This window comes from Muntiacus reevesi, chromosome 3 (genome assembly GCF_963930625.1).
Source record: "Muntiacus reevesi chromosome 3, mMunRee1.1, whole genome shotgun sequence".
In the NCBI taxonomy this organism is placed as follows: domain Eukaryota; kingdom Metazoa; phylum Chordata; class Mammalia; order Artiodactyla; family Cervidae; genus Muntiacus; species Muntiacus reevesi.
The window spans coordinates 3,341,071-3,366,818 of record NC_089251.1 but is presented as its reverse complement, the minus strand read 5'-3'; the positions used below and the strand labels follow the sequence as shown (position 1 = coordinate 3,366,818).

Below are 25,748 nucleotides of genomic sequence, written 5' to 3'. Positions count from 1 at the left end.
ACAGATATCTCATCCGCTCTGACCCCCTGGCCCACGTGGCCAGCAGCTCCCAGAGCCGGAAGAGCAGCTGCAGCAACAAGCTGGCCTCCTGCAACCCTGAGACGCGGGACGAGACGCAGCTCTGATCGCCTTGCGGAGCCCACAAGCCCGTGATGCATGTGTGCAGGGCCGTGCCCGGCGCCCGACCCCAAGAAGCACCAAGGACTGGGCCAGAGGGAGCGGACCTTAGCCGGGTGAGGGCTGGGGCTGTCCAGGGCACTGCTGGACGCCGGCAGGAAGCCTTTTTAACCTGTTTTTATGAATCTATACAACCCTGATCCTTTGCACAAACGCACCGCAACTCGTGACCGGATCTGGCCACAGCGGAGGGACGGGAGCTGGGCTGGACCACAGGGTGAGGCTGGGGTGCATCGGGCAGGGGCCAGGGCCGGGGCTCGCACCATGATAGGAGGGGGACGCTGCAGCCCGAACTCGCCATGTTTCCACAGCCGTGGACCAGTCTTGCCTGTGGCTGTCAGCCAAGCCACGGGGTGGAGGGCCGCCCTTCTCGCCCGGGTACCCTGTGCACTCGTTTGAGAAGGACATGGAAAACAAGAGGGTCTTCAGCTTAGCCAAGCCCCTGGTCGCAGCAGGACGGGCTCTGGAGAAGCGTCAGTGCGAGGCCCTGCCACACACTGGGGATCCCACGGCCCGTGACTTTGTGGAAGAGACCCGGACGACTGCCTTTTCCTCTATTTTTATGCTGAACTTTTGCGGCCGCACCATCTGACGCCCTTTTAAGCGAGAAATCTGAAGCACAACACAGCCGCTGGGCTGCTGGCCCACGTCTCCAGGACGGGGACTTCTCCTTATCAAGGGAGGGACTCTGGGCCTCACCTCGGTTCCTTTGTGACTGTTGCTGACAGGTTTGCACGCTCAGTGCTGGAAACTTCCATTAAATGGATGCATTCTGCAGACAGGAGGTCCCTTCGTGAGGCATTCTCTCCATGGTTGCATGCTCTGTGGCCTGGGTCTGCCCCAGCTGCCCAAGGGTTAGGAACAACCCACAGGGACCCCACAGGAAAGCCCCAACCCAAGGAAATGCAGCTGGCCCCGGTCCTCCCCAAAAGCAGGAAGCAAGTCAGCTGGGGGCAGAGGTTCCAGGAGGGCTCCCTGGAGCCCGGCCAAGCCCCAGGACAGGGCTGTGCGCCTCCCCAGAACAAAGACACCCCTGTTGGTTCTCAGCTGGGGGCTCTTGCTCCTACAGAGTACCCCCAAGTCTGGCAGGGGAAGGACCCACCCAGGGTGGGTGTGGCTCCAGGCCACTCAGCGGCTGGAGTGGCCTGCCCCCTGGGAGGGACATGACTCAGGGCGGCCTCCCCTTCCCAGGTCAAGGCCGCACGTCCAGCTCACCCCCCACTGGCTGCCCGGGACCCTCCCACCCAGAGAGGGTCTCCACGCCCAGGGTTGGGGGAGCTTCTGGGACAGTGTGGGCTGTGGGGGGTCAGGAAGGGTGTCTGATCGAGGTGGGAAACTCAGGGGGCCCTCAGTGGGGTGACAGGCCATTGACATGGGCTTGGGTGCCCTTTGGGCCACAGGGCCCATCCCAGCAGGGTGTCAGTAGCTCCCAGGGTCCTGCCAGTGACTTCCCCTTCCTCACTTGCCACCTCTCCTGGCATGCACGTGCCAGCTCCCCGAGGGGAGGAGGCCCCTGCAGGAGTGGAGACTGAGGGGCCCTTCTTGGCCGCTAGAGCGGGGTCTCCATCCAGGTGGGGTTGCAGCCCCTCGAACCCCCCACTGGGAAGACAGCATACAACTGGGATCCCTGGAGGTGTCTGCTGGAGTGTGGGTGCATAGGACGGGCGGTGAGGAATGGGGTCTCCTCTGGGCCAGATGCACTCACACCCAGACGCTGTCACACCCAGACACACTCACACTCAGATACACTCACACCCAGACACACACCCAGACGCACTCACACTCACCCAGATGCACTCACACTCACACCCAGATGCACACACCCAGACGCACTCACATCCACACTCACACCCGGACACACTCTCACACCCAGACACACTCACACCCAGACGCACTCACACCCGGACACACTCTCACACCTGGACACACTCACACACACTCACACCCACACACCCAGATGCACTCACACCCACACTCACACCCAGACACACTCACACTCACCCAGATGCACTCACACCCGGACACACTCACACCCAGACACACTCACACTCACCCAGATGCACTCACACTCACACCCAGATGCACACACCCACACTCACACCCAGACACACACCCAGATGCACTCACACCCACACTCACACCTGACACACTCTCACACCCGGACATACACCCAGACGCACTCACACCCGGACACTCTCACACCCGGACACACTCACAGACACACACCCAGACACACACCCACTCTCTCACACCCGGACACACTCACACTCAGACACACTCAAACCCAGACACACACCCAGATGCACTCACACCCACACTCATACCCAGACACACTCACACTCACCCAGATGCACTCACCCAGACACACACTCACACCTGGACGCTGTCACACCCAGACACACTCCTCACACCCGGACACACTCACACTCAGACACACACCCAGACACACACCCAGACACGCTCACACCCAGACACACTCACACCCAGACACACTCACACTCACCCAGATACACTCATACCCACACTCACTCACACACCCAGATGCACACACCCAGACACACTCACACCCGGACACACTCATACTCAGACACACTCACACCCAGACACACACCCAGACGCACTCACACTCACCCAGATGCACTCACACTCACATCCAGATGCACTCACATCAACACACACCCAGACACACTCTCACACCCGGACAAACTCACACCCAGACACACTCACACCTGGACACACTCTCACACCCGGACACACTCAGACACACTCACACCCAGACACACTCACACTCACCCAGATGCACTCACACCCGGACACAGTCACACCCAGACACACTCACACCCACACTCACACCCGGGCACACTCACACTCACCCAGACGCTGTCACACCCAGACACACTCTCACACCCAGACACACTCACACCCAGACACACACCCAGGCGCACTCACACCCACACTCACACCCAGACACACTCACCCAGACACTGTCACACCCAGACACACTCTCACACCCGGACACACTCACACTCAGACACACTCACACCCAGACACACTCACCCAGACACTGTCACACCCAGACACACTCTCACACCCGGACACACTCACACTCAGACACACACCCAGACACACACCCAGATGCACTCACACTCACCCAGATGCACTCACACTCACACCCAGATGCACACACCCAGACACACTCACACCCAGACACACACCCACACTCACACCCACACTCACACCCGGACACACTCACACCCAGACGCACTCACACCCGGACACTCTCACACCCAGACACACTCACACTCAGACACACACCCAGACACACACCCAGACACTCTCTTACACCCGGACACACTCACACTCAGACACACTCAAACCCAGACACACACCCAGATGCACTCACACTCACACTCACACCCAGACACACACTCACCCAGATGCACTCACACCCAGACACACTCTCACACCTGGATGCTGTTACACCCAGGCACACACTCACACCCGGACACACTCACACTCAGACACACACCCAGACACGCTCACACCCAGACACACTCACACTCAGACACACACCCAGACACACACCCAGACACGCTCACACCCAGACACACTCACACTCACCCAGATACACTCATACCCACACTCACACACCCAGATGCACACACCCACACTCACACCCAGACACACTCACCCAGACGCACTCACACCCAGACACACTCTCACACCCGGACACACTCACACTCAGACACATTCACACCCAGATGCACTCACACTCACACCCAGACGCACTCACACCCAGATGCACACACCCAGACGAACTCACACCCAGACGCACTCACACCCAGATGCACACACCCAGACACACTCACACCCAGATACACTCACACCCAGACACACTCACACCCAGATACACTCACACCCAGACACACACTGACACCCAGATGCACTGACACCCAGATGCTGTCACACCCAGACACACTCACACACATACCCAGATGTACTCACACCCAGACGCACTCTCACACCCACTGTCACACCCAGAAACACTCACACTCACACACAGACGCACTCACACTCACACCCAGACACTGTCACACCCAGACACACTCTCACACCCATGGCCACGTGCAGAGGCTTCAGCAAAGGCCTGAGACTGGATTCAGAAGACATTTGTCAATGTTTTGACAGGGTTTCAGGCATATAAAATGAGAGAGAGACACCTCTGGTTTTTTGTTTAATTCCTGTAGAAAGCTGGTCACGATGGCACCAGCGGCAAGCGGGCTGTTGTGGCTCATGACGTGACATGGCCCGGGGATGCCGGCCCGGAGGTGCCCGTCCGCCTCCCCCCAGAGCTGAGCATTTATGGATGGTCGTGGAGCAGGTGTGAACAGACTCAGGGCAACCACCCAGAAACTCAGAGAGAAGTGCGTTCAGGAGCTGGGAGACGAAAGGAGATGGAATCATATCAAGCGCTTATTAAAATCAGAGCGGGCAGAAAAAGGGACAAGGTGTGCACAGCACAGTCAGGAGCAGGGCAGAGGCCACCCCACCCCCAGCACCCCAGCCCCCCGGCCAGCAGACAGCCCCTCGGAGGCCCAGCCTCAGGAGGACGCCGGCCCACTCACCGTGGACTTGGGCTCGGTCACCAGGCAGGAGTCCACATGACCGCAAAGCAGGCACCCCCACAACATTCGCGCCTCGTCTTCACCCCAGTCCAGACCAACGGTCTCAAAGGTGCCTTCTCCCTCTGGGGGCTCAAGTTCAGGTCAGGACCCTTGGCAGCTGAGCCCCTTGATGGGTGGGCGTCTCAGGAATCGCAGCATTTTCTTATGAGATTGGCGAGCTACGGCTTCCCGTGGGCCGGGCAGGGCTGTGTCCCCGATGCCAGGCAGGCGTGCTGGCTAGGCTGGGTGCACACGGGCATGCAGACCAGGACCTCAGCCCACTGCCCCACCGCCAGCCTCAGCCCCCTGGGGCTTGAGGGGCTTGGCTGGGGCCTCCAGGGGAGGAGTTCCCCAGGGCAACTGGCTGACCAGGGCCACGTTCAGGCCCGGTGAAGTCAGTGGAAGCCATAGTGCCAAGCAGGGTGGTCTCAGAGGACTCGGGGATGCCCAGAAAAAGCAGGTAAAAATCTTTACCCAGGCCTGCTCCACTCCAGCCCCCCAGGTTCTAGGTGACCACGTGGGTTCACAGTGGACCTCCATTCCAGCCCTGGGCTCCTCCAGGGAGACCACCCAGCCCCTGCAGATCCCTTCTCTGGCTGGGACCCCCGTTACCTCCAGGGTCTCTCCAGGGCTCTGCGGGGGAGAACAGCTTACCCAGGGCACCTTCCTGCTGCCCCGACTGTCCCAGGGACCCAGGCCACAGCCCCCGGGACACCAGGCAGGGACTGCAGACTCGCTCTCAGCATCCATAGCCCCTCTCCAGCCGAGCTCGGGGCCCGGGGCTTCAGCCCAGCAGCCCCAGGAGTCTATGGAGGGGTCACGGGGAGCCCATCGGCCCCCTCGGTGCTGAGGCAAACCCTGTGGCTGGTTCCCAGCTATCCTGTTGCACAGGTGGGTTGGGGGGTCTTCCCGGGGGAACCCTCCCCCAGGGCCTCCCCCAAGAGCTGGTGCTGAGCCTGGGTCCTCAGTGAGAGGGGCTGAGGTGGACAGGGAGCCAAAGAAGTCTAGAACCTCTGCTCATCACAGCTCCATCAAGAGAGTGCAGAAGCGCTGGCGGCATAAGATAACTAATATACAGAATATATCTTTTAAGGGAAAAGAAGCAGAATACTTGAAGAGACATTTCACAAAAGAAAAATAAGATGACCAACAAAGACATGGAAATATGCTGCATTCATCTCTAACTAGGAAAACAGCAATTAAAAACACCAAGAGAAGGGGTTATATTCAAAATACCAAGAGTAACAGTTAAAAAAAAAAAAAAACCACGGAGTTCCCTGGTGGCCTAGCGGAGGATTCCGGGCATTCGTTGCTGTTGTTGTTGTTCAGTCGCTAAGTCATGTCCTCTTTGCGACCCCATGGACTGCAGCACGACAGGCTTCCCTGTCCTTCACGATCTCCAGGAGTTTGCTCAAACTCATGTCCATTGAGTCGGTGATGCCATCCAACCATCCTGTCATCCCCTTCTCTTCTCTTCAATCTTTCCCAGCATCAGGGTCTTTTCCAGTGAGTCAGCCCTTCCCATCAGGTAGCCAAAGTACTGGAGTTTCAGCATCAGTCCTTCCAATGAATATTCAGGGTTGATTTCCTTTAGGATTGACTGGTTTGATCTCCTTGCAGTCCAGGGGACTCTCAAGAATCTTCTCCAACACAATTCGAAAGCATCAATTTTTCAGCAATCAGCCTTCTTTATGGTCCAACTCTCACATCCGTACATGACTACTGGAAAAACCATAGCTTTGACTAGATGGACACTTGTCAGGAAAAGTGATGTCTCTGCTTTTTGATACACTGTCTAGGTTTGTCCCTGATAGCTTAGTTGGTAGAGAATCCACCTGCAATGGAGACCCCGGTTCGATTCCTGGGTCTGGAAGATCCCCTGGAGAAGGGATAGGCTACCCACCCCAGTATTCTTAGGCTTCCCTTGTGGCTCAGCTGGTAAAGAATCTGCCTGCAATGCAGAATACCTGGGTTCGATCCCTGGATTGGAACGATTCCCTGGAGAAGGGAAAGACGACCCACTCCAGTATTCTGGCCTGGAGAATTCCATGGACAGTCCATGGGGTCACAAAGAGCCGGACACGACTGAGTGGCTTTCACTTTCACTTTTATTTTCACTAGGTTTGTCAAAGCTTTTCTTCCAAGGAACAGTCATGTTTTAATTTCATGACTGCAGTCATTGTGTGGTGATTTTGGAGCCCAACAAAATAAAATCTGTCACTGCTTCCACTTTTCCCCGTTCAGCTTGCCATGAAATGATGGGACTGGATGCCATGATTAAGATCAACATTTTCCGAATGTTGAGTTTGAAGCCAGCTTTTCACTCTCCTCTTTCGACCTCATTAAGGGGCTCTTTAGTTCCTCTTCATTTTCTGTCATTGCCATGGCCCAAGTTCAGTTCCCGATTGGGGAAGTGAGATCCCGCAAGCCATGTGGCACAGCAAAAGGAAAAAAAAAAAGAGCCACGACTTGGCAAATATGCTCTGCATATAAAGAAATAATCCTGTCTCTGCTCAGTCGCTCAGTCGTGTCCAACTCTTTGAGACCCCATGGACCGTAGCCCACCAGGCTCCTCTGTCCATGGGATTCTCCAGGCCAGAATACTGGAGTGGGTAGCCATTCGCTTCTCCAGGGAATCTTTCCAACCCAGGGTTCAAACCCAGGTCTCCCACATTGCAGGCGGACTCTTTACCATCTGAGTCACCAGCAAAGCCCTGTCTAGATTATTTTAAAAGTTTCTATGCATCAGTAAGCAAGCAAGCCTCCCAGTTAAAGCAGCCCAATTGAAAGTGGGCAAAGGAAACCCCAGGAATCTCCCAGAAAGGAAGCGTAAGTGTGCTGTCGACCTCTAACATGCTCACCCTCCTCCACATCACGGGATGCCCAGTGACACCGGACAGCCACGGGGTTCTGGGTGAGCCCACTGTGTGCCCACTGAGGGCCCTCCCAGGACTGGAGGTGCCGACCTGAGCTGGAAGCAGGAGCAGACACCCCCTCCCCGACCTCGATCTGCTCTGAGACCCCAAGGACTCAGGGGCTCAGTCCCATGGGAAGAGCTCCCTGCCACACCCCCCAGCGGGCCTCCCACCCCTGCGAAGGGAGCTGCAGTCTACATGGGGGCCCGTGGCCCTGCCCACCCGCTGGGGCCTCGGAGTCCCTCCGAGCCCAGAAGACAGGGCGACAGCAGGCACCGTGTTCAGGGCTCCCTGTCCTGGGCCCCCAGCGCCCAGCCCTGAATCAGCGGATGAGACCCCCTAGAAAGGCTCCTGGGGACTTTGCATGTGGTGGCGGCCCATCTCACCCCTGGAGACTGAAGCTGCTGCTGTCACACCTCTGGGGAGACTCCAAGTGACCGACTTCCTGTGACCGCCCTTGCCCGATGCTCCTGCTGGCCTGGCCATGCTCTGGCTGGCATGCTGCTGGTGCCAACACTCAGCACCTACCTGTTCTCAGCTTTTCTAGGACCTTCATCTCTCTGCCAATAAAGACCTTTAGGGCATGCATTTTCCTGTCTTTAATCCTGATGCCTTATTATGACAACTCAGATATCCAGGAGAACCTTGGCTACTGAGTCCAGCCTCCGGCGACCTGGGCTTCACCCTGACCTAACGGGGGACACTCCCAGCGCTTCCCTGTTAAGGTGGGGTCTGCTGCAAATCTCTGCTGCGTGTTATCAGAGTATGAGAATTCTAACTGCAGCACTTTTCATCCTGAATAATACATACTGAGTGTTACCAACCTGTTACTACACCTGGTTTTCCTCTTGGCTGTCCATGTAAATTACACTACATTCTCTCATGTTGAATGTTTACTCCCGCTTAGATGCTGTTGAGCATGATGCCTTCATCTGGGTTCCCTTGACTTTTTTATCCCGGTGTTCGTACACATTATGCTCGGTGGCAGGAACTGGACCGTCATTTTCTGTTCCTGGGCCTCTGGCCAGGTTTTGATGCAGAGAAATCTAGTTTTATTCGTCAGTCTACCGGGTCTCTTTACACGGACCCCACCCCGAGCCTCCTCCCCCGGACACACCTGAGCCTCTCTGAGACCAGGGTGTCTCGCCGACAATGACATGACAGTCTACACATCAGGGCTTCTCTTGGCGGCACAAAACAGCGGTGTGTCTTAAACTTCAGGACGACTTAGACCAGCGAGCACGGGTCCTTCTAGTCACTGGTCTAGAGGCTCCAGGACAGGGCGCCCAGGGGACGCCCGGCACACACTCTCCCGCAGCAGCTGAGTTGCCCTAAGCTCCGAGGCTAGTGACGCCTATTGCTGGAAACTTGTGGAACCCGCCCCGGGGGGACTGCCCCGCCGGCACACCAACCACCCCCTGGATGAGGCATCTCAGCACCCACAAGCTGAACCGCAGGCCGCTGTGAAGAAAGACACGAAAATAAAGATGTACTTTCCACCCAGCAAACAGCCGCTTTGCCCTTCCATCATCTCATGCTTCAGCTGACCAACTCCTACTAATAAAACTGGACCAAATACCAATAACAAATACCAATGCAATGTAGAAGCAGAACCTCTAGGGATGACTTTGGTGGCAAGTGCTGAGAACCACTCATTTTAAAATGAGAATAAACAGTCAAACTTTGTCAAAGTTCTGTGCATGCGATTCATTACTTTTCTGTAGGTATGTTCTACTTCAATTTTTTAAAAAAAGTACCAGAAAGTACTGTACACAATGAAAGTTTAACACCTGGAATTAAAAAAAGGCAAATGACAAATCATTTCTTAAAAAATAAGAGACGAGAGAGATTTATCAGTTCAATTGGAGACAAATGGTTGAAAAAAAACACTTTAAATTCAAGTCCTGGGACTTCCCTGGTGGTTCAGTGGTTAGGACTCCACACATTCCCTGCAGGGGAGTTTGATCCCTGGTCGGAAAACTGGGATCCCACATACCACACAGCCAAAGCGAAACAAAATAAATGAATTTTAAAAAGGAATGTATGAAAAAACAAAAAAGGAAGGTATGGCTGGTTCATGTTGATGTCTGGCAGAAATCATCAGTTCAGTTCAGTTCAGTTCAGTAGCTCAGCCGTGTCCAACTCTTTGCGACCCCATGAACCACAGCACGCCAGGCCTCCCTGTCCATCACCAACTCCCGGAGTCCACCCAAACCCATGTCCATCGAGTCGGTGATGCCATCCAGCCATCTCATTCTCTGTCATCCCCTTCTCCTCCTACCTTCAATCTTTCTTTGAAGATTCAGGGTCTTTTCAAATGAGTCAGCTCTTTGCATCAGGTGGCCAAAGTATTGGAGTCTCAGCTTCAACCTCAGCCCTTCCAATGAACACCCAGGACTGATCTCCTTTAGGATGGACCGGTTGGATCTCTTTGTTGTCCAAGGGACTCTCAAGAGTCTCCTCCAACACCACAGTTCAAAAGCAGCGATTCTTTGGCACTCAGCTTTCTTTATAGTCCAATTCTCACATCCATACATGATTACTGGAAAAACTATAGCTTTGACTAGACAGACCTTTGTTGACAAAGTAATGTCTCTACTTTTTAATATGCTGTCTAGGTTGGTCATAACTTTCCTTCCAAAGAGTAAGCATCTTTTAATTTCATGGCTGCAATCACCATCTGCAGTGATTTTGGAGCCCAGAAAAATAAAGTCAGCCACTGTTTCCCCATCTATTTGCCATGAAGTGATGGGACTGGATGCCATGATCTTAGTTTTCTGATTCTTGAGCTTTAAGCCAACCGTCAAGATTTTTAAGCCAAGAGCAATGCAAAGAAATAGAGGAAAACAATAGAATGGGAAAGACTAGAGATTGCTTCAAGAAAATTAGAGATACCAAGGGAACATTTCATGCAAAGAGGGGCTCAATAAAGGACAGAAATGGTAGGGACCTAACAGAAACAGAAGATATTAAGAAGAGGTGGCAAGAATACACAGAAGAACTGTACAAAAAAGATCTTCACGACCCAGATAATCACGATGGTGTGATCATTCACCTAGAGCCAGACATCCTGGAATGTGAAGTCAAGTGGGCCTTAGGAAGAATCACTATGAACGAAGCTAGTGTGGAGGTGATGGAATTCCTGTTGAGCTATTTCAAATCCTGAAAGATGACGCTGTGAAAGTGTTGCACTCAATATGCCAGCAAATATGGAAAACTCATCAGTGGCTACAGGACTGGAAAAGGTCAGTTTTCATTCTAATCCCAAAGAAAGGCAGTGCCAAAGAATGCTCAAACTACCACACAGTTGCACTCATCCCACACGCTAGTAAAGTAATGCTTAAAATTCTCCAAGCCAGGCTTCAGCAATACGTGAACCGTGAACTTCCAGATGTTCAAGCTGGTTTTAGAAAAGGCAGAGGAACCAGAGATCAAGTTGCCAACATCCGCTGGATCATGGAAAAAGCAAGAAAGTTCCATAAAAACATCTATTTCTGCTTTATTGACTACGCCAAAGCCTTTGCCTATGTGGATCACAATAAACTGTGGAAAATTCTTAGAGATGGGAATACCAGACCACCTGACCTGCCTCTTGAGAAACCTGTATGCAGGTCAGGAAGCAACAGTTAGAACTGGACATGGAACAACAGGCTGGTTCCAAATAGGAAAAGGAGTACGTCAAGGCTGTACATTGTACCCTGCTTATTTAACTTACATGCAGAGTACATCATGAGAAATGCTGGGAGGAAGCACAAGCTGGAATCAAGATTGTAAAGGAAATTATCCTGTAATTAAAAATAAAAATTAAAAACTAAAGAAATGAATTGTCAGCTGAAAGAAAAAATGCACAAAGAAGGAAAAAAGTTGAGAATTAGGGGGAAAAAAAAATCAAAGCCCCAGTGCTTCAACCTGCCTGGCACTGCTGCTGACACCTCCCGGACGCTCACAAGCTTCCACAACGGGCCCCCAACCAGGACGAACAAAGAACAGGCATCGTCTGGGGCATGCGAGACCCCTTCTAAAAGCCTGGTCCCTGGAGTGGCATGCTTGTCAATTTAACCAGTCACGTCACAGAACATTTCAAGCCGTCAGCGTGGAACCTGTGTTCAGATAGATGCCCGACAGTGCGTCTCAGCACCCCAAACCCAGGCAGCACGCTCGGGCTGAAACCCGGCCCCACGCAGCCTGGCCGAGTGCAGCTGAGACCCGCAGTGAAGGTACTTGGAGTTCCCGCTCACCAGAAGAAAACACAGGCCCAGACACGAGCTTCCCAGTGTGTTAGCTTCCGACCTTTGTAACCACCAGTCTAGGATTCACTTTCATGGGAAAGTTGGGTTTTATGCTGTTGCTATTTCTCGGTATCAGGAGCAACCCCAAACTCTCATGGCCAAGAAGGGCTCCCCTGAAACCACCTCTCACAAGTTACATCTTGGTGTGAGGACGTGGAGATCAGACTGTACAGTTTACTACACTTTATCATTCATTCCTGCCGAAATGGCTTTTCCTAGGTATTTAGGAAGTACCTGGGAAAACGGTGACTTGCGCTTTCTAAAGAAGAGAGAACACCACACAGACCTGTCTGCTGGCTGAGGACAGGATGGGGGAGGGAGCCAGGAGCCAAGCTTCTTCCCGGGGCAAGTCCTGGCCGAGACCTCACAGCCCACGACCTCAATGGGATCCACAGCTCGGGCCTTGGCACGGAGACCCCGAAAGAGAGAACGTGCAACGACTCTGCTGGCATGGCCAGGCCCGTGGGGCGCAGCCTAGGACAGTCCCGACCTGAGGCCCGGCCTGGCGGGATGCCACCGTGAGGTGTTCTGCCCCCCACCCACGCTGATGGACGTGGCCGCGACCCTGACGCAGAGCAGAGCCCATCTGCCCCTCCGCCAGAAACTAAGGCCACGAACTGGGAGAGGAGCTGCTTCGAGGTCGCCCACGCCCGCCTCTCAGATGCCAACCTGCCTTTCACAAGTAGGTCGGCATCAATTACCGAAGGTTATCCGAGTTCATTTGAGCAGATTTTATTTCAGGTAACTTTTTCCCTGCCAAGTAACACCTCCAGTTTTAAGGAATAGACACACAACCTAGGGACTTCCCTGGCGGGCCAGGGGTTGGGACTCTGCTTCCACTGCAGGGGGCGTTCCCTGGCCGGGGAACTAGGATCCCTCAAGCTGTGCAGCCAAAAATAACAAAAGACAACACGAAAAAAAGAAACCGTGCAACCTAGACGTAAATTTGGAATTATGCTGCTTTTCCATGTGCCAGAGCAGAGAACAGAGTTTGGACCCAAACAGCCCAATAAGACATGGATCTGCAGTGACGCGCAAAGTCGAAGGACACACGGGAGACAGCCTTCGTCTGGTGTGTGCAAGCGTGTGTACAGATAAATTAACGCCTCTGCATGTGTATTTGTAAAGTAAGCGGCTCACTCACCCGTTTCACCTGGGCTGCGGGGATCCCGGGTCACAGCCGAGGACTCACACGCGAACCTCCTCACCTGGGTGGCAGGTCAGAACTCTGCAGGGCAAGGGAGGGATGCCCGGCCCTCCGTGGTAAGAACAAGATGAACGTGCAGCTGCCGCGGAGGGCGGAACGTCTACAGGGCGCGTGCAGCCCAGTTCTAGGGGCAGAAGCGACGACTTCACCCCCACAGCCAAGAGAGACAAAAATCCCGGCCGTGGGAACACATCTGACCCTTGCTGCGACGTGCAGAGGGCCTGAGGGGCACGTCCGGCCCCACGTCCCGAGCGCCGGCCAGGCTGAGCACCCAGGGGCCGTGGTTCCGCGGGTCCTCGCTGAGCTCAGCGGAGGGCACCCAGCATGGGAACAACCCCCACGACACCCCACAGCCAACTGACCGTGTTGGGAGACCGTTTGCCCAGAGGTTCGGCAGGCGTGCGACATCCAGCCAGGGGGCTGGAAGCACCTCTCGGTCTTCCCTGAAAACCTTCCACCTCCTGACTCCAGCAGGAGGACCACTGTGAACGTGCTCAGAACATCGCGGGGTCCTGGCCTCGTCAAGGAAGAGACTGGAAGGGCGTCTTCTCTTGATAAAAGGAGGGGAGTCAGCCGGAAACCACTGGCAACGTCTCCACAGTGCGGAGTGGGGACAGTGACCCACAGAACCAGTCATGACAACCTCACACAAACGTGGTCATAAAAAGCAAATTAGTTAATTACTTTATTACATTTTAGTGCTTTCTTAAAATAAATATAATAATATAATTATCAAACATACAGTGAGAAATAAAGCACGCGTGTGAACAGTAACAGGAAGTTCACTCGGGACTTTAACACTCAGCACTGGGGAAACCGCACGGGCCTACCTATTTACAGACGGCCCGGCCGGGTAGGCCGCGGCCGCCGCGTCCCCTCCGTCCTCGTGGACACGGTCACTCCCCTCTTCATCGGAAATCACCAGTTTACGTGTCTTAACTTTTTCTCTCCGTCGAGCTTTAGTTTTTTTTTTTTTCCTTTCTGCAGTTTTGAGATAGATTCAAGTAACACTCCCAAGGAAAAAAAAAATGTGCAAAACTAAGTAAGTGACTCCAGAATGTCCCGGCGGTCAGGTCAGCGGGCCAGTCGCACAGGCGGCGCGTGTGCAGGCCGGGCTGGGAGGTCTGGTCCCGAGAAGCACCGGGGGCTGGCAGGACCCCCAGGCCCACCGCCAGGGCGGGGCGGGGGGGACCGGAGCGTCCCGCAGACTTGTGGTTCCCGGACAGCTGCCAACAACCACTTTGTGTTTGAGTAGGCGACGTGACCAAACGCTCCGACACGGAGAACCGCAAGCTCCCCGGCGGGCCCGAAGCTCTTCCGGAAGCCAGGATCGGGACGGGACGAGTGAGGACGTGATAAAAACACTAGAAAGAACTGTCAGCTTAAGTGCATCATCACCTTTTTAAGAGAAACATGCTCAGAGTAAAAAATATTCTACTTTACCAAAAAATCTGTCTTTATTAAAGTGAACAATCATGAGCGCGCTACCCCCAACGTACCGGGCGAGGGCTATGTTGGCTCGGCTCACCTGCCTCCAGCTGGCGGACGCCAACAGAGTACCGTGTGCGTCCCTCGTGACTGCGTGGCGGGAGAACCCTCCGCACTTGTAAACGTTATTCTAGCAGAAGACAGACTGCAGATTTCAGTGCTTTTAGTGAACTGCTATTTTCAGTAAACTTTTTCTGAGCAGCAAGAAACAAGAATTTTTTTTTTTCTTTCAGAAATCTTAGAATTGGATATAAACGTTGGCAGTAGACACAATCAATAAATATTATACAATTTCTCAATGAAAACAACTCCCCAGCATGAACTCCTTTCCTACAGACATTCAAACACCCTGACCCGAGACCAAGTCTCAGTCCTGTGATCCCGTGAGATCACAGCCAGCCAGCAAGAGTGGGGGGTCAGGTCATGTGCAAAAAGGGGTGAGGTGGGAGGCGAGGAAGCAGAGATCACTTTAATTTACACTGAAGGAGAACTTCAAGTAAAAGGACCCCACTGCCGGCAGCTCTGGGACACGCCCTGGCCGGGAGCCTCCGTGCAGCAGGGACCGGGGCGACCGCTGGGACTGATGGGGCCAGTCCGCCCCGAGCTCCACCTGCCGTCCTGGTGCCAGGAGCTCAGGGAGGGGTTTTCTCTTGTCGTCTAGAAGCCTCTTTGAAAAAGGTCTGTGATTCTGCACACTTCGTACCCAAAAGGAAAAAAGTAATAAATATGGACCCGGCCGGCGCGTCCGCAGACCCCGCTGCGCCGGGTCATTTGCGAGTCTGCGTCTTCTTTGGCGCCGAGGGCCGCTTGGGCTGCCACAGGTGGTTGTGGATGGTGAGCGCGTCCACGCTGACCGACATGGTCTTGGCCGGGATGAGGCTGAACTGCTTCCGGTCCGAGCTGTACTTGTACAGCTTGTCAATCATCTTCTTGGCGATGCTCTTGGGGCCGGTGCCCGTCAGTTTGCAGATCTCCTCGGTGTCGGGGTAGTAGCAGTAGAGAGCCCGGAACTGGCAGCCGGCATCCCGGAACAGAATGATGTAGTGGTTGGCGTCACACTTCTCCAGCTCCTGCAGGCGGGGCAGACACGGAGCATGAGCCCCCCGCAGTCAGACCACGCGCCCACTGCCTGCTAACCCGCCACCCCGGGGGCAAGCTCTCCAGGAAACACGACACGGGGTGGGAGGATCTGTTCGGTGGGGCGTCGTCCACCACCGCCTGCCCAGGTTTTATGGGCTCTAAGTCTCCAGGGACAACATCCCATGGCAAGATGCTCGATACCACGAGCCCCCGGGGAAAGGCAGACGGAAACCACGGCAGGGCAGCACCGCACACCCGCCAGGCCAGACGTGCTGGAGTGGGTGTGAGGGAACGGGCCCTGTTCCCCACTGCCAGAGGGGAGGGCAGCCGTGCAAACGAGTCGGCAGGTGTTCAGAAGCTGGAACACCGAGTTACCATGTGATTCAGCAGCTCTCTTCTCAGGGATGTGACCCAGAGAAATTAAAACACGCACCCAGGTAAAGCTTGTGCACAGACGATTCCAGCAGCATTATTCACAATAACCAGAGGCTAAAACCGCCCAGACATCCCTCAGCAGACAGACGGACAAGCCCCAGTCTGCATGGAGACGGGACGCTCTTCAGGCGCAGCAAGGACTGAAGCGTCACAGTCGCTACCCCTCGGATGGACTTGACGACATCCTGCCAGTGAGAGACGCCGCCCAAGGTCCGCCCTGGGATGAGCCCCTACATGTGACGCCACCGGGGGAGGCAAACGCTGAGGGGACCACAGAGCCGGGGGCCAGGGGAGCGGCCCCGGTTCAGGGTCCCTCTGGGGCGTGGTGCTGGTGTTGGACTGGCGCTGACTGCAGCCCTGGGAGGGCAGTCCTGACGGCCGCTACGGGGGCTTCATGCTCAGAGAAGGTCCTGGAGCAGGGGTGACGGCCGCTCCTTGTTACGGCGTCTGCCGTACCGGGCTCTCAACCTTAGAACGGCGTTACTGCAGAAACACGCTGCCCGGCGCCCCACACTCGAGAACGCTTAGCGTCCTACCCTGCAGCTCTCTGGCCTGGGCCGGGTGCCGCCAGCCTCCGAGAGTCTCCACTACTGGGAGGACGCCTCCCCGTCCCTCTCAGACCCCATCCGGGCCCCCCGCTCCCCGCTCACTGGAGCTGCCCAGCGGCCACAGGACCCGCGGTCCATGGCAGACGGCACGTGCAGGCGGGGGAAGCCAGGAGCTAAGAAGATCCACGTAACATAAAACAGTGCCCCTCCTCACTCTGTTTTTGTTTTTAGAAAACATTTTTCACAAACAGATACTATTCTTCTCAGTATCTAACGGGCTTCCTATTATTTTAAATAAATTCACGTATTTATAAAATTCAGAGTAAAAGACAAAATCCCAAAGTGCAAGTTTCATACTGATTTCAACGATGTAAAAGCTGTGTCTAAACACAAGCCGAACTGGAGGCAGAGCAGGCTCCAGGTCCTCCTGCTGCGCCCCCAGCCTCACGTGCTCTGTCCCAGGCTGGCAGCCCATGCGGCCACTCCCCGCAGAGGCCCTACGACCCTACCACCTCTCAGGTAGCGACCCCATGACCTCTGACCCTGAGCTCCCTGGCTCCAGCCCAAACTGGGGAATCAGTCCCACCTGGAGCCTGGGGAGCCCCCAAACCTACATGGCACCCCTCCCGACTCCAGGCCTCTGCTCAGTTACCCCATCCAGGGAGACTCTGCTGGCTGACCAGCCTGCCACAGCCGCCCTGGGCCCCATGCTGTCCCCTCCACTCCTTCCAGACCATTCATCACCATATGACTTACAGCCCCAGTGAGAATCAGTCCAACTGCTTTTGTGGACAGACTTCTGGGGGCTAGGCCGCCCTCCGGCCGGCCTGTGACTATCTGCACGCTGTGATGTCAGAGCCGAGCTGACAGCACGTCCCGTGGGTGCCCACTATGGGGCCACCTCGGACCCGCCGACAGCTGAGGAGCTGGTGACCCGGGGTGGAAAGGAACCCCGCCCCAACAGGGCCCCCAGCCGGAGCCTCCGTGAGGCTACAGGCACACACCCAGTCCTAACCTGAACCCTCCGTCCAGACCGTCCACCTGCTGAGGCCACACACCATGAAGAGTGACTGAGGCCTACAGCCCTGGCGAGGAAGCGGCAATAGGACACAGACGCCAGCGCTTCGCCCCAAACTTCCATTTCTCCAGCAGCCCCAGTGCAGAGCCGGGGCTCCCTCCTGTCTCCATCCCGACACTGTCTGCGATGCTCGAAGGCCCCCCCCACTCAGCACCATGCCAAGTCTGCTGGCTTCCCTGTAAGACGCCCCAGCCGCCTCCCGTTCCCTACCAGGGCACCTGCCCCAGGCCCCCGCCCGACCCCAGTGCGGCCTCCGTCCTGCTGGTCCAAGTTCTGCTCTTTCGTGGAGCCATGCTGAAACTGAGGGCCAGGGCATGCTGGGAGGCGTGAGCAGACAGGACTGTGTGCCCCACACCTGATCACACGCGTGTGAGACAGCGGCCTCTTCTGTCAGCCACAGGATTCTCCCTTCTGGGGAAAACCCTTCCTCTACGTGAAAACTTAGGTGTGAAACTTTGATACTTGCCTCCAATATTGAATTTTTGTGAGGTTCATTCACTTTTCCTGCTAGACAGCAATGGGATATAGCGTTGTGAATGATTGGCTTGTTGGATTTGCTGCTGGGCTCCTTAAACAGCTTGGGACCTACGAGAAGCAGGCCAAGATGTGCAGAGTGAGTATTTGTGGCACATGCGCATACACACACACACACACACACACGCACACATGCGTGCGCACACACACACACACACACACGCGTGCACACGCGCACACACACATACGTACAAACGCACACACACCCGGGCACACGCGCACACACACGCATGCACGCGCACACACATGCACACACGTGCGCTCGCACACACACACACGCACGCGTGAAAGGCACAACTATCTTATTAAACCAAGCAGCAGGCAGGCTGAATTAGGAGTGTTCATAACTTTCTGAAAACACAGAGTTAACAGCCAGTCCAAACCTATGAGAGAACTCTAAGTTAAAGATTCTGAATAAACGAAGGAAAAGTTCAAAATAAGTGGTAATTTACTCCCTTTCTAATTTCGGTTTCCCTGATACACAAAAAACACAGAGGATGGAATTTAACTTTCTTTTAAAAGCCTGCGGTTCCTACGTGCCCAGGACACACAGTGAGCCATGAACGGGTGGCAGGGCAAAGGCGCGCCCCTCCCGTGCCCGGCCGTCCCCGCAGACGCGGCTGGGCGCCGTGCCCCCGAGCGCGAGGCTGTCACCTGTGTACTCAGCCACGGAGGCGAGTGAGGACGCGGCCGACGCTGTCTCCCAGTCTCTGTCGGTGCTCCGGCTGGGGTTGCGGCTCAGCACGGGCAAGGCTTCCAGGGACTCGACTCTGCTGGGGAGGGGGACGGGGCAGGGATGGGAGGGTGGCAGGCACACCTCCTCTTGCCCACGACGGGCACCGGCTGGTGGAACCCCAGCCCGAAATGGGCCAGGCTGGCGGCAGCAGCGGGGAGCACGGCCGGTCTGCCCCAGGAGAACACGGCAACAGGACACAAGAACCCACCCCCGGGGCACCGAGGGACCTGGGCAGGGGAGGGCCACCCTCAGGCGCCGCCGGGGAGCAGGGCATCACGCGGCCCCGCTGCTGTGAGAGCCCGGTGCGCAGGGCCCGGACGTCAGCGCTGCTGCCAGCAAGGGATGGACCTGGGGGAGGAAGGGCCTGGCGCGCGGGGTCCAAGTCCCAGGGGGTCTCAGGCCTCTCCGCTCCCTGGCGGCCTCAGCCACAGCCCTCAGGCCACCTCCACCGAGCAGGACACACTCGTGCAAGGAGGCAGGTGTGGGCAAAACCTGAATCCAGCCCTGGTACCTGACCGCCTGAGCCAAGTTCTAACCGGAGGTCAGGGCCCCTGGGAGGTGCTGGGATGCCCCCGGAGGGGTGGCAAGGCAGGACAGCTGCGGACGCCTGCCAGGAGGCCACTGTGGAGGCAGCATGGACAGAGATCTGCGGGGCTGCTGAGGCCTGTGGGCGGTCAGAGCCATCGACAGCTCCCCAGCACCACCTCCTCCTGATTCACTCGTTAACCCCAAAGCGAAACACCAGCGCCCGTGGGAAGAGCACCGCAGCCCATGTCAAGGCGACACACACGACAGACAGGCTGCCCTGAAGAGCGCACAAGCCCCTCTCCGGGGCGCTCCTGCCAAACACACACTGACTGGCCCGGATCGGGGGAAACCTGCTGAGGGGCGGGCAGCAAAGCACCTGGCCCGTTCTGGGCAGAGCGTCCAGCCCCGGGAAGACCCAGGAGGGCGAGGGCCCATCCCAGGGGAGTGGGCACATGGACTCAGCGAGACCGCCTCCCGCACTGGCCTGGGCTCACGGAAGGACACTGGTGACCAGCCACGGTGAGCATGGGTCGCGGACCCAACGGCAGCGCAGGTCTGTGACCGTGGTGGTGAGAGGCAACACCCCTGCTCAGAGGACACACGCTCTCAAGGGCTTAAGGACAAAGAGGGTACCGTCAACCCACTCTTAGAAGGTCAGAAACGAACACGTGTCCAGGGCTGGGAGAACACAGGGACACAGAAAGACAAACACAGGACCGTCTCAGCAGCGGGTGAGCCTGGGCGGCAGGGATTAGCTCCTGTGACGGCACTGCCACAGCTCTGAGCTGCCCCAGGGCCAGCCGGACGGCCCGCCGCCCACGCCGCACAGCAACCCCCCGTGGCACCCCGCCTGCTCACCGCTGTGAAGGCGCGCCCCCCGAATGCACGCTCTCAGGCTCTGTGGTCGCTGCGGAGGCCAAGGACAGGCTGGAGCCCGACTGGGCCCGGCTCAGGTTATCAGCTGCCGGAGACAAGACGAGACGCGCTTCCGTGAGACACGCGTCCCCCACACCAGCCATCTGTGTGGGGGTGGGAAGGGCCGGCCCGCCACCTCTCAGCACCTGGGGACGCCAGCGCTCAGCCCCAACTTCAGAGAACGGAAGTGGGAGCTGACAGCTGGAGGGGCGGCAGGGAACGGAGGGGGCAGGGCCCGCACGCCACCCCCGACCCTTCTTACGGGGGGAGGCACTCTTAGGACCCGGGTCGCTGCCCGGCTCCTCCCGGTGGACGGACTTGGGCCGCGGCTTCCTGGGCCTGGCCTTGGGCTTGCCCAGGCCCTGCTCCTCCAGGATCTGCTGCTGCTTCCGCCGCAGGTACTCCTGCTTGATCAGCTCCCGCCGCGCCTTCTCCTCCTCCTTGCGGATTCGGTCTTCCTCCGCTTTACGCCTGCGGGAAGGACCGGCCGGGGCGTCCTGCTCAAGCCAGCACCCAGCATCGGGGGCGGGGGGGTGGGGTGAGTGGCAGACCGGGTGGGCAGGCGTCTCGGTCACCTACCGCGCCTCGTCTCTCTTGAGCTCGACCTCTGCCTCCAGCTGCTGCCTCCGCACGCGGGCCTCCTCGGCCTTGCGCTGCTGCTTCAGGAGGAAGGCCGCCCGCTTCTTGGCGAGCTCGTCATCCGCCTTCTGCTCGTCCTGCAAAGCAGATGTCACCTATAAGCAGCCGGACGGACCCTCGCGGGACCCCCAGCACAGTCACGCCCCGGCCCCGCCCTGAACCTGCAGACGGTACGCCTGCAGTCACCTATGAGCAGCTGGGACCGACCCTCAGGGGACCCCCGCCACCGTCAACCCTGGCCCCGCGCTCAATGCACTGAGAACAGGAAATGTACAGTCCAGACGCTCCCTTACTCTTTTTAAGTGAAGAAGGAGCACACCTTTAGACACGCTAAAATACAGCCGGGAAACAAGCCGTGCCGTTCAAACAGCATTCAATGTACCAACACAGACTGTTTGCCTGAAAAACCACACAGACGTTTCCACAACAGGAGCTAGAGTGTGTTTACAACTGAAGCGCATGAACGCCAAGCAGGGGCCGGCATCTCCTGACAGGATGACCCTCACCACTCCATGGGTGTCAGCCACCCCCGGGGGCCAGGACAGAAAGAGATGCTCTCAAGACAGAGAGAAGTCTCACAGCTCACTGCCCTCACCTCCTGAAGAAAAAGCTCCAAACTGTTTCCTGAAGCTTCACCTGCCCAGACTGCAATAGGGAGAAGCCAACCTCAGCCCAAATCCAAATACCACCTGCTCTGCGGAGCCTTCAAACTAAGAGCGCTTCTCCTTCTTACATGGTTCGAAAACCATCATGAGAAAAACACCTCGAGGCACATGAAAACCACACACAATTCCTGTTTCGGGGCCCGAGAAGCAGCTCTGCTGGTGTGTGGCCAGCTGCTCTGGGAGCGCTGGGCAGCCAGGAGGCCGCACGCATTCCACTCCCCACCCCCCCCAACAGCAGCAGCTCCGCAAGACCAGGTGGGTGATGGCCCGCCCACCGCGGGGCGTGGCTGCTGCCAACCTTTACCTTGAAGAAGAAGCCCACCCCAGGCTTCTGGTCCCCCTCGCTGCCGAGGTCCACGGAGCTGTCCTGGCCTTCCGTCTCCCCATCCTCGTCGGGGGCCTTCAGGTCAGAGAGGTCCACCTCGATGAGGCTGGCCTTGCTGCGCGGGGGCCCATCCAGCGGCACGTTCTCCTTCCCCGGCACGGTCAGGGTGCTGAGCGCCGCCTCCTTCGCGCTGCCTTCGGGGCCCTCCCTGAAGCCCCCCTGCTCAGAAAGGATGTTGGTGTCTCGGGAGGACGACAGGGCGAGCATCCGCTGGTTGCTCTCGTCATGCAGTCGGTAGCTGTCGAAGACACACTTCTCCGCAGCCTTGCTCCCGGGCTCACCGAGTCCGTCCCAGCCCGGCTCGGGGGGCGTCCGGGGCAGGAAGGACTTCAAGTGTGGGGTGGTCTCGAGGCCAGGGGTGGGAGTCTTGCTCCGGGAGGAACCCTGCTGCCGCTCTTTCGGAACCTTCAGCTCAGCCGGTCTCCCTGACCGGGCGTTCCGGCCCTGACCGAGGCGAGGGGGCTTGCGGTGACTGGTCAGGGCCGTCGGAGAGGGCGGCTCGCCAAAGTGGATGGCTGCCTTGGCCTTGGGGTCCTGGGAGCCGTTGCGGGGCCCGGGTGAGGGCACGGTGGGAGACTTGAGCAGCAGCTGCTCCTGCTGCTGGGAGATCCTGAGGATGGCCTGCTGCAGCGTGCTGATGGTCTCGTTCAGCTTCTCGATGGACAGGTCGCACTCGCCCACGTCCACGCCCTCAGTGTCCTCCAGAAGCACCGCCGACAGCGCTTTGCCACGCTCTAGCTCGGGGAGGCCGGTGGGGTCCCGGGCTTTATGTGGCTGGACGAGGGCCAGGCCCTCCCCATCCACGTCCGGAGACCCCAGCAGCGCTCCCCGGCCCTCCTCCTTGCCGAGGAAGTCATCCCCGTTGTGCTGGGCATGCTCCCCCGCGAGGGGCCCTGCTTTCAGCGGCTGCGGGGCGGTGTCGGCCCGGCCCTTCTTGACCACGTGCAGGAACGCCGCCTTGCCCAGCTGCAGCCGCTGTCGCGCCGACAGCGCCTCCACCTTCTTCTTCTGCGCCTCGATGGCCCTGCGCTTCTCCTCCAGCTGCATGTGCAGCTGCACCAGCTCGGAGGCCAGCAGGCTGGCGTGGTCCCCACCTGGCCGGCTTGGGCTCTGCTCCCGCCTCTGTTTCCACGTGGTCAGCGGGGCCGGGCAGCTCTCCGAGGCGTCGGGTGTGGTCTTCTGGGAGCTGCTCGTGCTCGACTTTGTCTCACAGCTGTTCAGTCGCTGGAGCTTCCTCTCGGCAAAGCTGGTCATCTTCACGCTACCGCTGGCCATGGACACGCTGCTGATCTGGGAGACAGTGCTCAGGCACGGGCTGGAGCGGCCGCTGGTGTCATCCTTGTCCTCATGCTCCTTCACCTTCAGGTCCTCCTGCAGCTTCGCGGACTCCTCCTCCCCGCCGTACCCGGCCCTCGCCGCGGGGTGGTCCTCGCCGGCAAAGTCCTGCTCGGCCTCGTCCAGGTCTGCAACGTCCGAGTCAGAGTCCTGCCGCAAGACAGCCCAGGTATCTGAGCCGAGGGCGCCGGGGCTCCGTGCATAGCTCATGTAGAGCCTGCCCTCCGCGTCCTTGTCGGCTCTGCCTACGTGAAGGAAGAAGCCGTCGGTGGACTGTCCCTGAGACGACGGGTCAAAACCGCTGCCAGCCAGAGGCCCGCCATGCGTGTCCCCCGCCACCTGGGGCCCCACCTCAGCGGGCACGGCGTCAAAGCCTGTAGAAATCTCTGAACAGGCGATGGGGGTGAAAGTCCTGTTCAAGTCCCGAGCGACATGACTGCTGGGCACCTTCTTCCGCCCCAGAGGCTGGAGGCCATCGCCAGCCCTCCTTGACGTGAAGGCCCGGGGCCGTCCCTCTCCACATTCGTCCTCCTTGGTGACCAGCTGCTTCTCCTTGGCTGGCCTGAGCACAGCCGGCATCAACGGCTCCAGGAAGAAGCTGTCGGGCTTACTTTCGAAGGTGTCCGCTAGCCTCTGGGGAGACCTGGCACTGGCCATCAGGCCAGGGTCACCGCCCTGGCCAGCCACGTCCGTCCTCACGATGGCCAGGAGCTCCTCGTCTTCGTCCTCGATGTCAACGTTGTTCAGGAGGCTCCTCCCGTCGGTCCTGAGGGCTGCGGGCTGGGGCTGGTTTTGTGGTGTCAGGTGAATGACGCTGGAGGCCAGGCTGTCCTTGCTGATGGAGCGGGCCAGGCTGACGCTATCACCACCGCCAGGGTCCATGTCACAGCTCGCAGTGTGGTGGAGGGCAAAGGGTGCTGGCTGAGATGCAGGCCTGCAACGTGGAGAGAGAGGCCATCGGACATGTCACAGCTCCGCGAGAGGCTCGTGAGTGACGAGAACCCGAGTCACGAGAGAATCCTACTCTTACACACAGGACGTGGAAACAACTCTCTCCTGGGCAAAGGAAAACCAGGGGTCTTTCAGCTCAGCAACCCTCAGACACTCTGGCCCAGCCCCCTATAACCACGCTGAGGATTCCAACAAGCTCGCACAGATTCGTCAATACGAGCTCATAGGTATCACCCCGCGAATCTCTGCTGAGACGTTTTGAAAATGATTAAAAATGCCAGTAAGAAATCCATTACATGAGCTGTGGCCATGTTTTCTAAAACAAGCCAGGGCAGAGTGTAAGGAGCGGCCTCAGTTGCGTCCCTGGCTGGATTCTCAGATCTGACCGAGTGAAGCTGCTGTGACCCCACACTGCCCAGGGCCTCCGAACGGGGGAAGCAGCAGCATCGCTACAGACCTATTCTGAGGTCCCTTGACCACACCTGGGGCACCGCTCTGTTAGACTAACCAACATTTCCCGCAGAAACGTGTTTGAAACATGGACAGGTCACCTGTTCTTTTTCTCTGTCCATGCTATGGCTGCTCCTCGGGGCTGACTGTCAGCTCGGGTTAAGGAGTTGGATCGGTGTCGCTGGTCTGTGGTTTGGAGAAAACAGTGATGAGCTCAGTTTTAAGTAACCAGTCTTATATCACTTGAAATTCCTTCATTATAATAACCACTTCTCAAGGAAATGCATTATAACTCACCACACCAAACCTGCTTAGGAAAGCAAATAATCCCAACACAATTTTCCACAGTTTCGATAACAGGTAATGTATAACTCAGTCTGGGTCACGAAATCATGACAATGTCAATTACAAGGCAATATCAATAAATAATGGGCTTCCCTGGTGGCTCAGCTGGGAAAGAATCTGCCTGCAATGCAGGAGACCCCAGTTCAATTCCTGGGTTGGGAAGATCTGCTGGAGAAGAGATAGGCTACCCACTCCAGTATCCTTGTGCTTCCCTGGTGGCTCAGCTGGTAAAGAATCCGACTGCAATGCAGGAGATCTGGGTTTGATCCCTGGGTTGGGAAGATCCCCTGGAGAAGGGAACGGTTACCCACTCCAGTATTCTTGCCTGGAGAATTCCATGGACTATACATAGTCCATGGGGTCGCAAAGAGTTGGACAAGACTA

General features: G+C 57.2%; 2 protein-coding genes across 11 annotated transcripts in view; one reads left to right on the top strand and one right to left on the bottom strand.

Annotated features, from left to right (window-relative positions):
* The window catches only part of KCNT1 (potassium sodium-activated channel subfamily T member 1), a 36,148-nt gene extending 35,205 nt beyond the window's left edge, over positions 1–943 (top strand). For 5 of the 6 annotated variants that reach the window (XM_065928160.1, XM_065928161.1, XM_065928158.1 and 2 more), the window contains one exon: positions 5–943. In XM_065928160.1, the coding sequence (XP_065784232.1) occupies positions 5–125 (121 nt within the window). In that variant the 3' untranslated portion in view covers positions 126–943. The remainder of the gene's footprint in view (positions 1–4) is intronic. The other variant, XR_010662287.1, reaches the window with a different exon arrangement.
* Positions 944–13,907: 12,964 nt separating this feature from the next.
* Positions 13,908–25,748, bottom strand: part of CAMSAP1 (calmodulin regulated spectrin associated protein 1) — a 42,756-nt gene continuing 30,915 nt past the window's right edge. For 3 of the 5 annotated variants that reach the window (XM_065928152.1, XM_065928154.1, XM_065928155.1), the window contains 8 exons: positions 25,121–25,205; positions 22,203–24,552; positions 21,174–21,310; positions 20,857–21,065; positions 20,538–20,640; positions 19,070–19,188; positions 18,348–18,466; positions 13,908–15,810 (listed from right to left, as the gene is read on the bottom strand). In XM_065928152.1, coding sequence (XP_065784224.1) covers positions 15,508–15,810; positions 18,348–18,466; positions 19,070–19,188; positions 20,538–20,640; positions 20,857–21,065; positions 21,174–21,310; positions 22,203–24,552; positions 25,121–25,205 — 3,425 coding nt within the window. In that variant the 3' untranslated portion in view covers positions 13,908–15,507. The remainder of the gene's footprint in view (positions 15,811–18,347; positions 18,467–19,069; positions 19,189–20,537; positions 20,641–20,856; positions 21,066–21,173; positions 21,311–22,202; positions 24,553–25,120; positions 25,206–25,748) is intronic. The other 2 variants (XM_065928156.1, XM_065928153.1) reach the window with 1 other exon arrangement.